Consider the following 14494-nt stretch of genomic DNA (forward strand, 5'->3'; position numbering starts at 1 on the left):
TGATTTTAAGTGAATTAATATAATTTTTTAAAATCTTGTTTTAATTTCTAATTCAAATAATATCAATAAACATACTATACATGAAAAGTTCTTGTTTAATTCTGATTGGCTGATTATGCTCTTTATTTGTTATATCTTCTTACCTCTGTTAATACCAATTCATCTTTTTTTTAAAAGATTTTATTTATTTATTTTATTTATTTATTTATTTATTTATTTATTTATTTATTTATTTATTTTCAGACAGAGGGGAAGGGAAGGAGAAAGAGAAACATCAATGTGTGGTTGCCTGTAGCACTCCCTCTACTGGGGACCTGGCCCACAACCCACGCACGTGCCCTGACTGGGAATCGAACTTTGGTTCACAGGCTGGTGCCCAATCCACTGAGCCACACCAGCCAGGGTTTGTCAATTAACCTTTGATTGACAGCAAATATAAATTTTACTTTGTATGACACTGAGTACTTTTGTAATCTTACAAATTTTCATGAGCTTTGCTCTGGGATAGAGTTATTTGGAAATAACTTGATCCTTTGAAGTCTTACTTTTATTTTTCAGGTAGGTCTAGAGCAGTGTTCAGTCTAGAACCTAACCGTTCCTCTCTACTCAGGCAAAAATTTCCTGAGTATCTGGACCCTATGAATTATAAACTTCACCACTGTTATGGTGGGAAAAGACACAGTCAGTGGCCCTGTATGAGCACCAGACGCCACTCCATGTAATCCTTTCAGATGGTTCTTTCCCCAAACTCAGGTTCTGGTTTTCTCACAAATGAGACAGGATGGACCGCTGAACCTTTGAAGGGAATCCCTACAGATCTCTGGAGCGCTCTGCCTGTGCAGGGCTCTCCTCTGTTATTCTGTGCAGTGCACTGTAGCTACACTGGTCTTCCTGGACACTTGGCACTGTCTCTTCAACTCAGGAAGCCTGTCAGACTCGGAATCAGTTTTCCCTTCTGTGTCAGAGCCTGAAAAGTCTCTCAAGGCTATTAATCTGAGGGAACCATAGAACTCAGTTGTCTGTCTCTTGTTTATTAAAAACTGCTATTATTTGTTGTCTCATGTCCAGAGTCTAGAAGAAGTTATTTTCTTTTTTGGTTGTTGCAGGAGAAAGAGTAATTCTCCTGTTACTCCATCATAGCTGAAAGCAGACATTTCATACTGAACGGAGACTTTAATGTAATAAAGTAAAATAAAATGTGCTGATAGAGTTTCAGATTCCACATTACAAACCAAACAAGCCCTTGCTCCATTTGGTGTACTATCAAAGAAGAGTCACAATTATATAAAACTGTTTTTAAAAACGTCTCTCCCTTTTTCATCAAAAGAAAAAAACTAACTTTGGTGATGATGGTAACTAGACATTGTTACTAATCATTTCTCAGTGTATAAAAATATCAAATCATCATAATGTACACTTGAAACTAATGTTGTAAGTTAATTACAGCTCAACATAAATAACAAATAAAAAAATATTTCTTCTTAACGAAAAGTAGGTTAGTGATTGCCAAGACAAGGAGAAGAGGAATGGGAGGTAAGTGCTAACGGGTATGAGATTTCTTTATGGGATGATAAAAATGTTTTAAAATTGGGTATCTGTGATGGTTGTAGAACTTGGGGATGATACAAAAACCTACTGAATTGTACACTTACTTATAAGTTAAATTTGTTGGGATATAAATCAGATCTCATTAAAAAAAAATTCCCAACTATGTGACATTCAAAATCTGTGAGGCTACTTCAACCAAAACAACTTACTGCACACAAAATATAAAAGCAAATCTGAGAATCCAATCATCTTTTTAAAGCCATATATCAAGAAATCCAAAACTGCAGAATATAATCTTTTTCACCAAATATTTTGCTTCAGAAAGTTTTCTCAAGAAAATGTTATTTATGTTAATATACAATGTTATTATATTAAAGATAATATAATTTTTTTCTCTTCTTTTTTTCCCCTAATCTGCAAACCAGAAAGTGAGGTAAGTGGCTATTGGTAAGCCATTTCCCTCCCCTCTGCACGTTTTTCCTGAGAGTATTTACTGTTATTTTTTTAAGTCTCCACCCATCATCGATATACTCTATACCCTCACCTCACTCCTCAGTCTTAACTTCTAATTCAGAAAATGTCAATAGATATAGCCCCATAAGGAAAACTCCTTGGGGTTCCCAATATATATTTTTATATAATTTATTATTTTTTTAAATACTCAACAAGGACATGTTTATTGATTTTAGAAAGTGCAGTAAGGAGGGAGAGAGAAAGGGAGAGAAACATCAGTGTGAGAGAGATACATCGACTGGTTGCTTCTCCCACATGCACCAATCAGGGACATAACCTGCGACCTTTTGGTTTACAGGAAAGCGCTCTAACCAACTGAAACACACCGGCCAGGGCCTAATAAATTTGAAGAGCCTGAAGCCATGCAATTTGAGAACTGCCATTCTATACCATTATACTATTCCCAGGACTGCATACCAGTGTACGCCTTCACGAAGTAATACAGTAATTAACAAAGTAGTTAAAAAATATTAAGAATATATGTAAACACATACTAAAGTTGGTTATGTAATTGTATGTCTTACTTGGAAGTTTCAGGCAGGCCAGCTGAGAGTTCCAGAAACACAGATAAGTAATAACCACGAACAACTCCATTTCCATCCTTAAAATAAAAAACCAAAAGTAGTTATAGAAATATATACTCCAGATCAATTTAAATTAAGTATACTTAAAGAAACAAACAAAAATACAGAGTAGTATCTCGTATTTGATTTGGAAAGTACTTCTGAGCTCAAAAGCAATGAGAAATAATAAAAAGGTCAAAAGATTTGAGTCTAACAATTCAAAACTTTTGTACATTAAGAACACATATAAAAATATCAATACCTATGGAAAGAGTTAAGAGTTTTAACATACAGAGAACTCTTAAAAATCAATCAAGAATAGCCCTGGCTGGTGTGGCTCAGTGAACTGAGGGCCAGCATGTGAACCAAAGGGTCAGCAGTTAAATTCCCAGTCAGGGTACATGCCTGGGTTATGGGCCAGGTCCCCAGTTGGGGGCGCACAATAGGCAACCATAAATTGATGTTTCTCTCCCTCTCTCTCTAAAAATAAAAAATAAAGAAATAAAATAAATAAATCAACCAGGAAAAGTAAAAACCCCAACGAAAAATATTTTTAAAAAAACACCAAATTTCACTAGGAATAAAACAAAAAATAATATTTCTATTTAATACCAACAGAGTAGAATAAAAAAAGGTAATACTTGATGTTGAAAGTAATAAACATCATTTGTATATTAAGGTTATAGTCATATAAGGTTCTGCCTGGAGATTGAGAAGTAATTTAAATTTCTATCCAGTACAGGATTTTGCAAAGAGAATTATTCCATTATGTATGTCTCTAGTAGTTTGCTTACATGAGTACTTTTTAAAAGGATACACACTCCTACCCAGTTTATCTACAAGTATGGTCTTTGGCTCAAAACAGACAAATAAAACACCTATAAAATGTACAACATAAGGACTGAACTCTAAGGTAAACTGGGATTTTGGGTGACGATGTGTCAACATAAATTCATCAACTGCAACAAATGTGCCCACGGCTCCTATGCAGGATGTGCTGACAGTGGGAAAGTCTATGTATGCGTGGGGTCAAATGGTGTGTGGAACACTCTGCATTTTCCACCCTATTTTGCTGTTAACCTAAATCTGCTCTTAAAAATAAAGTGCACTAAATAATTTTTAAAATAAATACAGATTACCCATCCCCAGAAACGTCCATGTACCTGTGTATTTCCTAGCTCTGTTCACTAAGAAGGCCTGGAAACAGTGACCAACCTGACAGAAATGAACATACCTACTGCCCAGTTACATCTTGAAATGCAATTGCCCCACTGATAAATAAACCAGGGTTATTTGGATAAAATGGCCAATTCCAAGTACAAAGTAAAAAAGGTACAAGATGAGCCCAGCACATCTTGCCATGGAAGAAACAAGGAAGATTACGTACGAAGGTCAACTACTAGGGCCAAAGTAAAGTGACACAGGAGCCAACATGAAGAGACTAAATGTGTGTAGATTCATGAGTTCATAAATATTTTTTAAAATCTTAATCACTTTCAGAGAATAATAAGGAAAACTGATTAATAACAGGAAAGAATCCTGTGTCTTCTACATGAATTGCTATTGAGTAAATAATAAAGGAAAGCATCTCTTTATAAAAGTTTTATAACAAATAAATGGGAAAAAATAACATGAGAATATTGCTGTTTTGCAGTGACAGGTGTAGGCAATGGGCATCAAGAGCTGCCAATACTGCAAGAAGAGATATGAATAGACATCATGTGATTAAAAAACCACACCACTGCATATATATTCTTGCCATAGGAAAAGACTATGTATCTCATCATGCCATCAGATCCAGCGGTCAATCTACAGAAAATATATAGATCTAAGGAACACATGGAAATGCACAATGAGTGTGTGATCAACAACCATGTTCTGGTGGCTTTCTGTATTTTATTTTTAAAAAGGTTTTTAAAATTAGAATTTTAAACATGTCTTCTAAAGATAAGTATGTTCCTACAAACAGTAAGTAAGATTCTTCATTATGTCAGGGTTCATACTGTTCATATTTAATTCATTTTTCCGTAACATTAGTAATAGAACTCATAAACATTAAAACTGTCATTAATTCCTTATTCCACCTAAAGAGCGAACCAGTGTTTCAGGGTTTCTTACAAAACCCTGAGAGAAAAGACCTTGGGTTTAAAAAAAATTATTCAAAGTATGAAAAACTTACTGGGTAAACTTTTAACCTCCAGCAAAGTCCTGAAACTTGAAGAGGTGGACTGTAAACAGGATCTGCTCTCTGGCGCAAAGTGCTAAAAGAATAACAACAACAATAATAATAATAATCACCACCACCACCACCACCACCAAATCCCAAGATCAAAACCAAACCAACCACTTTATTTATGTTACTTATTTTAAGCCCTGGACAAAGTAAAAGAAGGTGACTAAGCAAGATGACACAGAATAAATTTATATATACTGCACCCAGAAATAAAAGAAAATTTAGTAATATTGAAATATTCAGCAGTATCTTTTCAGTTTCATGTTAAAAATACTCTCAAAACTGTGACATTTAAGAGAAAGGAAAAAAACAACTAAGTATCCTGAATTTAATTACCACTCCAACAAGCAGTCTTTCACCATTAAAGAAGAAACTAGAAATGTTTCTCTTCCCATATCCCTGTAGTATAATTCTCCTTTTTTTTTTTTAATGGAAAAATGAAAGAGCATGTGCTGAAACAATGAATGAGGGAAATCCTCGGAAAGTTTGTATTTTAGCCACAAAATTATCCCATAAGAAAAACAAATCAAATAGGGAGTGATATGTAAATTCTTAGTTTGGCCTTATTTTGATCATTTTCACCTGGAATTTTCTTCTCCAAGGCAAGACCTTATATTCTTGGTATGTAGCCCCTGATCTATCTTTGCTTAATCCAGTCCTATCTTTGCTTCTAATCTTAGAGAAAAAGCAGTAATGGCAAAAATAATTAACATGTAAGTTACAAAGCTTACAAATTTCTTGCAACAATGGCCTCTTATCCACACTTCCTCACTTTAAGGTGAGATAAACTGGACCCCAATGGACTTGCTCCCATCACTCTTATTTCTGAGGATGGGTAAAGGACTCATTGATCTCCATCAATCTCCATCATCCCATTCGTCCCACCTTACCAAAGGCTAAGTGGACCTTCTTGTTTAAAACATGGTTCCTTTACCCAAACTAGAGATCCAATCTGTGCTGAAAAAATAATCTAATACAAACAAATGACCATTGTGTTTCCAACAGGCAATTTGTTTCTTCTAAGACCACACTCAGTGTTACAGTTCATTATGTCTATACCCTACCCTGAAATAATACCTTACTGGCTCTTAGGTATACATACAAAAATCTCGATATTTCAAAAACTCTTACCTGAAATTCTCTAAAACAAAAGTAGCTGAATCATAAGATGGTACTAATTCACTAAAAAAGAAGCAAAGGCAAAATAATATTATTCGGCTTATATAAGCTTAAAATTTCAGTTAGTTAAAAAACAAAGTTAAATCCCTCAGTAAGGTCTTAAAAACATTATTAAACTAAGTCCCTAGGAAATATTTTTAAAACCTCATTAAAAATAACACTAAATCAAATAAATTCATAAAATCTTCAAAAGGTGACATCAAAAGTTTGCAATGAAATGGGGGACTGAATAAACACTTTATAAGATATTTTTAAAAGGCAATGTATTATAAAGTATTAAAATGAGTATAAGAGACATTTAAACAGTACTCGTAAAATAAGAAAAGGAAGAAATTGATGCTTAGACTGGCAACCTGAAATATGGAACCAATATAAACAGGTTTACAAGCCAAAAGAAACAGCAAGAGCTAAAGACATCACAATAAATCCCCAAACTTACTTCTTCAAAACAAATTATGAGGCATACTAAGAAGCCCTAAAGACTCTGAGAGCATTTACTAGCAAACAAACCTACACAATTTTATAGATAAGAGCTCATAATCACAAAGGGGGCGCCCTCAGGATGGACTAGCACATTAGCAGTTTCTCAGCAAAGCGAGACTGCCTGCTGCAGGCACCTCTAGTGTCACATGGGCTTCTCCAAAGAGAAGCGAACTGCAGCCACAGGAGAGTCCATCTGGCTGCCAAACACCCTCACATTACGTGAACAGTCTGTGGCTCTGTCATGAGAGTACCACTGCTGTCACAGTCACTGAACACTTATGATAAAGACACTGTCATACACGGTACTGTAATATACTGTTGTACATTTAGTACATAAAACTATAAATTTACCAAACAGATAAACTGCAAGATATTTCACATCTTTGGATACATTTTCTCAAGTTCAAGTCATGAAAATTTGTGATTACTAAAATAAGAAAGGTATAAAATACATCCATAGCATTTTCACAGATAGTGCATTAAAAAAATTAGTGGTTTGCCAGTAAAAATATAGATAAAAAATATATGGTTCTTTATTTTATGGTAATGTGTGCAGCTGAACAGCTCACATCTGTTTCACCCCCTTCAGAGGTTGCTGCAATCGCACTGGTGTCGCCACTCTGCCTGCAGATGAGGCGCACTCTGCTTTAGCTTCTCAGTTTTCTTTATTTCTACACCTCCTCTGCTCTGGTCTTGATCACTGAATTCATTTTTTTTTTTATTTTATCGTTTAAATTCTACCACAGGACACCTATACAGTCTCATTTCCTACAACGCCTCAACAACAGCCTTACAAATTCTGACTGCAACAATTTCCTTGCTGTCCTCTAAACATAGCAGCTCTTATAGTAGGCACGTTAGTGTCCATGTGTACATATCCTATTCCCATCTACCCAATAAAATCCTAACTATCTTCTAAGGTCTTTTCAGAATTTCTGATCTCAGTATATAACTGAGTTAACACATACCAGAATTTAATGTACAATTATCTACTATTTAATATGAAAGCAGTAAAATTATTAGTTCCTCTTCCACGTCTCCTATGTAGCACCTACAACAGCGCCAAGCATGCAGTCTTTAATAAATAACACTGCATTTGTTCAATGACCCTTTATTCTCCAAAATAAGAGTCACAGTTTGTGATTCTATCGCCAACTATCAACAGACAGAACTTAATCCAGTCTCATGATCGTAGAAAGCTTAGAAACACTCACCACTGCTTTGCACACCTGAACTTCGGTATGTAATTTAATGTCGGTAAGTGCTGGCCTTTCTTATTTGGTGATCAATACATCAACAGACAAACACCTGTGTCCTGTATACTGCCACTCATAAACTAAGTTTGTAATAAAAATTATGGTTAATTTATAAGCCAAAACTTCCAGTAAGACAGTAAGCTGGTGAGGGGTGACCTCCACACCCATGGAAAGTGCCTTATCAGACTTGTAATTTGTTTTTATTTTTTGGTGGTTTCCTCTTTATTGATGTACCTCTGCCTTCCCCCTCCCAATTTTAGTCCCTTTCATCTACCCAAAAAAGAAGGTGGTGAAAGCAAGGGACTGTTGGGGTTCTGAGCTCCTTGGGTGGTTAGACAGGGAACAGAAACCAAACAGTCACTGGGTATGACACAGACTGACACTCGAGAAGTCTAAAGCAGAGCTGGCCTGCCAGGTAGTATCGAGAGAGTAGTTCACTTGAGAGTAGCGGACCCCAAACGTGAGCGCAGAATAATTTAGGATGCTCAGCATTCATTTTCCAGATACCACTCCCAAAGACTGTCAAGGAACAAGCCTGGAGATCTGCATTTTTGGAAAAATACTACAGACAACTCTGACACAGGTGATCTGTGTACCATACGTTGAACTGAAAACACTTATTTTTATTTACAGTATTTATGTCAAAACTGGTTCCATTCCACTAGTGATACAATGGGTCAAAAAAAAAAATCTCCAAAACTGAAATGAGTGACCACATTTTCAAAGAGGCAGCCTTGGAATCTTAGTGAACTTCTTAGTTCAGCCAGATTTACTTAATAGCACACACCCAACTTTTTAAATAATATTCAGTGTTTTAATAAAATATGAATGTTGCATCTAGTTCCGAAAGAAACAAAGACTTAACATTCAGTGAGAAATACCCGAGAGAGTTCTCTCGCCAGAAGAGGTTTGACCTTCTGTTTATAGAACTGTGGGTGGCCATGACCCTCAGGACTGTGCCTGAGATAAGGAGCCAGGCTTACACCAGTGAAACGGGCAATTCTGCCCCCAGGAAACACCTGGAAAGGCTTTTTGTCACAAATGCAAAGGGAAAAGTGCTTCCAGTGCTACATCCTACCACGCACAGGAAAGCTCCCTCCACCCCCCAAAAATTATCCAGCTCAAAATACTGGCAACGCCTAGGCTGAAAAACCCTGGTTTATACCAGTCTAGTATGATCACATACAGAGAGAAAAAGGCAGCTAAAAACATAACCATTTTATAACAAAAGCTGTTTCCTAAATGTACCACACATACAACAGTCCTCCACATGCTAAAAACGCTTCATAGTATTTCATAAACCATCTCTAAAGTGTAAGATGAACTAAAGGTGTCACACCAGTAAATTTGTATGAAGCAGTAGTTTAACCTCTCGACATGGGAGTAAGCTAGGAAGAGTTAAAAAGAAAACACTGCAAATACCTAGCTGTATCCAGTGTTATAGACTGAATTGTATGTTGAAATTCGTATTTTGAATTCCCCCCAAATTCGTATGTTGAAACCCTGTCCTCTATGGTAACTGTATTTGGAGACAGGGCCTTTAGGGAGGTAAAGTTAAATGAAGTTACAAAAGCAGGACCCTAACTCAATATGACTCCTTTCCTCAGAAGAGGAAAAAAACTACAGACTGAGCTCCGTGCATGCAGAGAAAAGGTCACGTGAGGACACAGCGAGGAGGCAGCTCTCTACCAGCCAAGAAGAGAGGCCTCTCCAGAAATGAAATTTTCTAGCACCCTGATACTAGACTTCTTTTCCTCAAAACAGAGAAAAACTTCTGCTGTGTAAGCCATGTAGTCTGGAGTATTTTGTTATGGCAGTTGAAGCAGACTAATACATTGTAAAGATTTTTATTTCAAATGACCTGGGGTAAGAGGCAACATTACTCAATTTTCAAAAGAATTCCAAGTGAGTCTAACATACAACCAGTGTTAAGAACTACTGTTCTCAACACCACAGGGTAGTCTAAAGATGCTTAGAAGAATATACTGTTTAGAAGGCTTCTAAGACTGCCTGAGGTAAAAACTAAAAAGATACACAGAATGCAATCAACTGTTATTTCCAGATCTTTTAGGGTCTGGAGATAACATGTCACCTTCAAAATCTTTTGGCATTTCATCCATCTATGTGTTTTCCTTTTGACCGAATACATGTGAACGAGTTATAGTCATTGTGTAGTAAGATATAAATAAGCTCAAAAGGTCAATAAAATAATGAACATGAGACAGCACACATGGTCCTTGAGAGCATTATGCTAAGTAAAATCAGTCACACGGGAAGAAAAATGCTCTGTGATCTCACTTATCTGAGGAATCTAGAAAGGATAAAGAAGTACAAACCTGTAGTTATAAATAAGCCACAGGACTGTGTTACACAGCATGGTAACGGCCGTGAACACTGTACTGCATATTTGCAATCTGCTATCTAGAGGGATCTTAAAAGTTCTCATTACGGACTTCCGCCAAGATGGAGGTACAGGTGGATGTGCCGTGCCTTCTCACACAACCAAGTTTAGGGACAACTAAATATTAGCATCAGAAAACACAACCAGAACACGGAAAATTGAACTTTTCGGAAGTCCGTTAACAACAAATTCTTCAGCCCGACCGGTAAGGGGCGAAACCGGCGACTGGTGAGGGGTTGCACAGGAGGACTCTGGTCGGACGGACCCAGACGCGGAATCCAGACACGCGAATCCAGACGCACGGGTTCCAAACGCAGGATTGGACCTAGTGAGCGACCGAGCAACCCACCAGGTGAGCGACTGCAGAGGAGACAGTGGGGAGGCGGTGCAGCAAGTTGACTGCGGTTGCCTAATTGCGTGCGCGAGGGAGTGGGCGGTTGGACCGGCCGCGGCGGTAGAGGGCGCCGCCATTTCCCCGCTCTGACCATGCCCCCACATACAGCGTCACAACCCAGCGACCTGGGAGTCCAAGGCGCCGCTTCTCACACTTAAAGGGCCAGAACAGACCAAAAATGTCGCAAATCCTCAAAGCCCCAGAGCCCATAGACCTAAGCGATGAAGAAATAGCAAAACTCTCAGACGCACAGTTTAAAACACTGGTCATCAGGATCCTCACAGAACTGGTTGATTATAGCCACAAATTAGAGAAACATATGAAGGCGAAACTAATGGAAATGAATGGAATTGCACAGGAAACCAATAGCGATGAAAAGGAAACTGGGACTCAAATCAATGGAGTGGACCAGAAGAAAGCGAATAATGGCCAAACAGAAAAGAGTCAAGAAGCAAGAATTCAAAGAAATGAGGAGAGTCTTAGGAACCTCCAGGACATCTTTAAACGCTCCAATATCCGAATTATAGGGGTACCAGAAAGGGGAAAGGCACAGCCACCAGTGGAAAAATTATTTGAACAAATAATAAAAGAAAATTTCCCCAATCTGGCAAAGGAAATAGACTTCCAGAAAATCCAGAAAGCTCAGAGAGTCCCAAAGAAGTTGGACTCAAGAAGAAACACACCAAGGCACATCATAATTACATTAGCCAAAATTAAAATGAAGGAGAGAATCCTAGAAGCAGCAAGAGCTAAGGGGACAATCACCTACAAAGGAGTCCCCATCAGACTGTCAGCAGATTTCTCAAAAGAGACCTTCCAGGCAAGAAGGGGCTGGAAAGAAATATTCCAAGTCATGAAATCCAAAGACCTACAACCAAGATTGCTCTATCCAGCAAAACTTTCATTTAGAATGGAAGGACAGATAAGGTGCTTCTCAGATAAGATCAAATTCAAGGAGTTCATCATCACCAAGCCCTTATTATATGAAATGTTAAAGGGACTTATCTAAGAAAAAGAAGTTAAAGAAACATGAACAGTGAGAGGACAAGCTCACAGTTATTAACAACCACACCTAAAACGAAAGCAAACTAAAAGGACAGCTAGATCAGGAGTGGAAACATAGAAATGAAGATCTCAAGGAGGGTTAGCAACAGGGGAGTGGGAGGAGGAGATGGGGGGAGAAGGTACAGAAAATAAGTAGCATAGACAGTAGATAGAAAATAGATGGGGGGGCAAGAATAGCATGGGAAATATAGAATCTAAAGGACTTGAGACACATGGACATAAACTAAAGGGGGGGTAATGGTGGGGATGGGGGGGCAGGGGGGGAGGGGAATGAAGGGGGGAATAGAACAACTGTAACAGCATAATCAATTTAAAAAAAAAAGTTCTCATTACAAGAAATATACTTTTTCTATGTATGGGGCGGTGGAGGTAAACTATAAACTAGACTTAGGATGATCATTTCTCAATATATAAGATATGGTATCATTATGTTGTAACATAAAGCAGATTGTTACGTTAATAATATCGTAATTTAAAAACAAGAACTCATGAAATAAAATGTGATCAATTATTATTTTTTAATGTATGGAAGATGAAGCTCCAGGAAGAAACCACTTACAAATTCACTAACATCTCTTTAGAGTCAAAACTGTGTAATTCCACAAGAATTTTTTAAAGCCAAATTTACATGTACAAATTAAAATTCGCTAGACTACATCACTATAAACATCACCTTAAAAAATGAAACACATTTTTTGAAACAAGTACATGCATTTGCACAAACACTTAATATGAAAATAAAATGTGGAAACTGTGTCATACCTGGTAAAATCTGGTGGAACGGGAGTGGTGACGAAGGACGCCATGGGCTTTCGGTGAACTTGCTGGAACATCATGAGGATCTCTGAGCTCTTAGATATCAACTCACTTTTACTACAAGATCGCACCTGTGTGAGGAAAAAAATTACCTGAATCAACCAAATTACTTTCCACTGGCTGCTCAAAATCCCTAATTAAAAAAAAAAAAAAGAAAGCCCTGGTTGGTGTAGCTCAGTGGATTGAGCGCGAGCCTGCGAACCAGAGGATCGAGGTTCGATTCCCAGTCAGGGCACATGCCTGGGTTGCAGGCCAGTTCCCAGCAAGGGACGCACGAGAAGCAACCATACATTGATGTTTCTCTCCCTCTCTCCTTCCCTTCCCCTCTAAAGATAAATAAATATTTTTTAAAAAACTGTCCTGGTTATATACTGGGGGAAAAAAAGCGATAAAAAACAAAATGACTCAAAGTGAGCTTGAGAATTAAAAATCTAGTTAAAAAATGTAGCTGTATTTATTCCCATTCTAACAGTAAAGTCATTGATTGACTATATTTTATTTTAAAGCACTTTTCTCCCTTCGTGTATTATGGTAAATTCAATTTTAAAAAGATATTATTTACTTTTTGAGAGAGGGGTAGGGAGGGAGAGAGAGAAAGAAACATTGACTGGTCGTCTCTTGTACGCAGCTAACTAGGGACTGAACCCACAAGCCAGGCATGTGCCCTGACAGGGAACTGAACCCACGACTCTCACTCCGAGGCACTATGCCCAAGCACCTGAGTCACACAGGTCAGGGCAGGGTAAATCCACTTTTAAACAACTACAGATATATTTTAGACTGTTATAGTGAAGCCGTTGTTTATATTAATAAACAAATAAGGATTTCTCAAATACACACCAGAGAACCAGAGAAACCTTAAGCTGTAATACACACAAAAAAGTTTTAACCCATATCAACTGGGGAAAGAAACACTAAGCGATGCCAAAGGCAAGAAATGAGAATCCAACCTTAGTAAGCAGGGCTGTTAAAAGACGACTAATTTTGCATTCTAGAAGTCCTACTTCTACCACACACCAATTATACAACTCTGAGAGTCTGTGTGTGTACAAAACTGGAATAATGGCTACGCTTGCTTTGCTGGGTTTCAAAATTGTGAAGGTGTACACGAAACAGCTCTGTGAACTATTTATTAACTGTGTGCCCCCAAACTCTTACGTTGCAGTCCCAGTCCTCAATACCTCAGAATGTAACTATATTTGGAGGCAAGCTCTTCAGGAAACAGAGAAAATACAGCCATTTATGTACAAGCCAAACAGAGGCTCCTCAGGGGAAACCGAAGCTATTAATACCTTGATCTTGGACATCCAGCTTCCAGGAAAATGAGAAAATAATTTTTTATTGTTTAAGCCTCCTAATCTGTTGTATTTTGTTATAGCAGCAAAGCAAACTAATCAACTGCCAGATGGATGATATTCATTAAACTCACTACAACTGGATTTTGTATCTTTTCAATGACAGCTGCTTGTATTTCACCAAGAATGACATGGGATTGGTAATATGATAAATATAAAAACTTACAGCTTCTGTCCAAATATTCACTGAATACACACTGTGAATATCCTTCTCTGACATTTCCTCCAAGTCACTCTCCCCTTCAACTGCAGTGTGTACTATCGCTACACAGTGCATGTGTTCCTACCACTACTGAGTGTCTATGCACAGCCATAAACAACGTTCTGAGTATCCTCGCACTTCAGATAAAGACTGTAAGGATATATCTATATCTATATATATATATCTCAACATGGAGCCTACATTCTTAACATTGTTTTTGTAATTTAATTGTATTAATACTCATAATCTCATTTTTACAGTTTTAAAGAATATCATCACATGAATATATCTATCTTCTTTATCAATGGACATTATTAAAAATAACTCTGGAGTGCACAGTTCCTTGTACGCACGTGGGAGTCTCTCCAGACTGGAATTACTGGTTAAAGCATACTGACAACTTTAGGAAACTACTCTTTAATACTCGCAGATTCGTTTCCATCAGCAGTGTATTAGTTCCCTTTGCTGTACATTCTTGTCAACATT

At 37.5% G+C, this 14494-nt stretch overlaps 1 protein-coding gene across 4 annotated transcripts in view; it reads right to left on the reverse strand.

Annotated features, from left to right (window-relative positions):
* Positions 1–14494, reverse strand: part of TRIM37 (tripartite motif containing 37) — a 98034-nt gene that overhangs the window by 61178 nt on the left and 22362 nt on the right. For all 4 annotated transcript variants that reach the window (XM_053657233.1, XM_037163737.2, XM_037163738.2 and 1 more), the window contains 4 exons: positions 12398–12522; positions 5989–6039; positions 4804–4885; positions 2586–2662 (listed from right to left, as the gene is read on the reverse strand). In XM_053657233.1, coding sequence (XP_053513208.1) covers positions 2586–2662; positions 4804–4885; positions 5989–6039; positions 12398–12522 — 335 coding nt within the window. The remainder of the gene's footprint in view (positions 1–2585; positions 2663–4803; positions 4886–5988; positions 6040–12397; positions 12523–14494) is intronic.

The sequence above is a fragment of the Artibeus jamaicensis genome, unplaced genomic scaffold (genome assembly GCF_021234435.1).
Source record: "Artibeus jamaicensis isolate MK-2021 breed Jamaican fruit bat unplaced genomic scaffold, CSHL_Jam_final contig_1998, whole genome shotgun sequence".
NCBI lineage: Eukaryota > Metazoa > Chordata > Mammalia > Chiroptera > Phyllostomidae > Artibeus > Artibeus jamaicensis.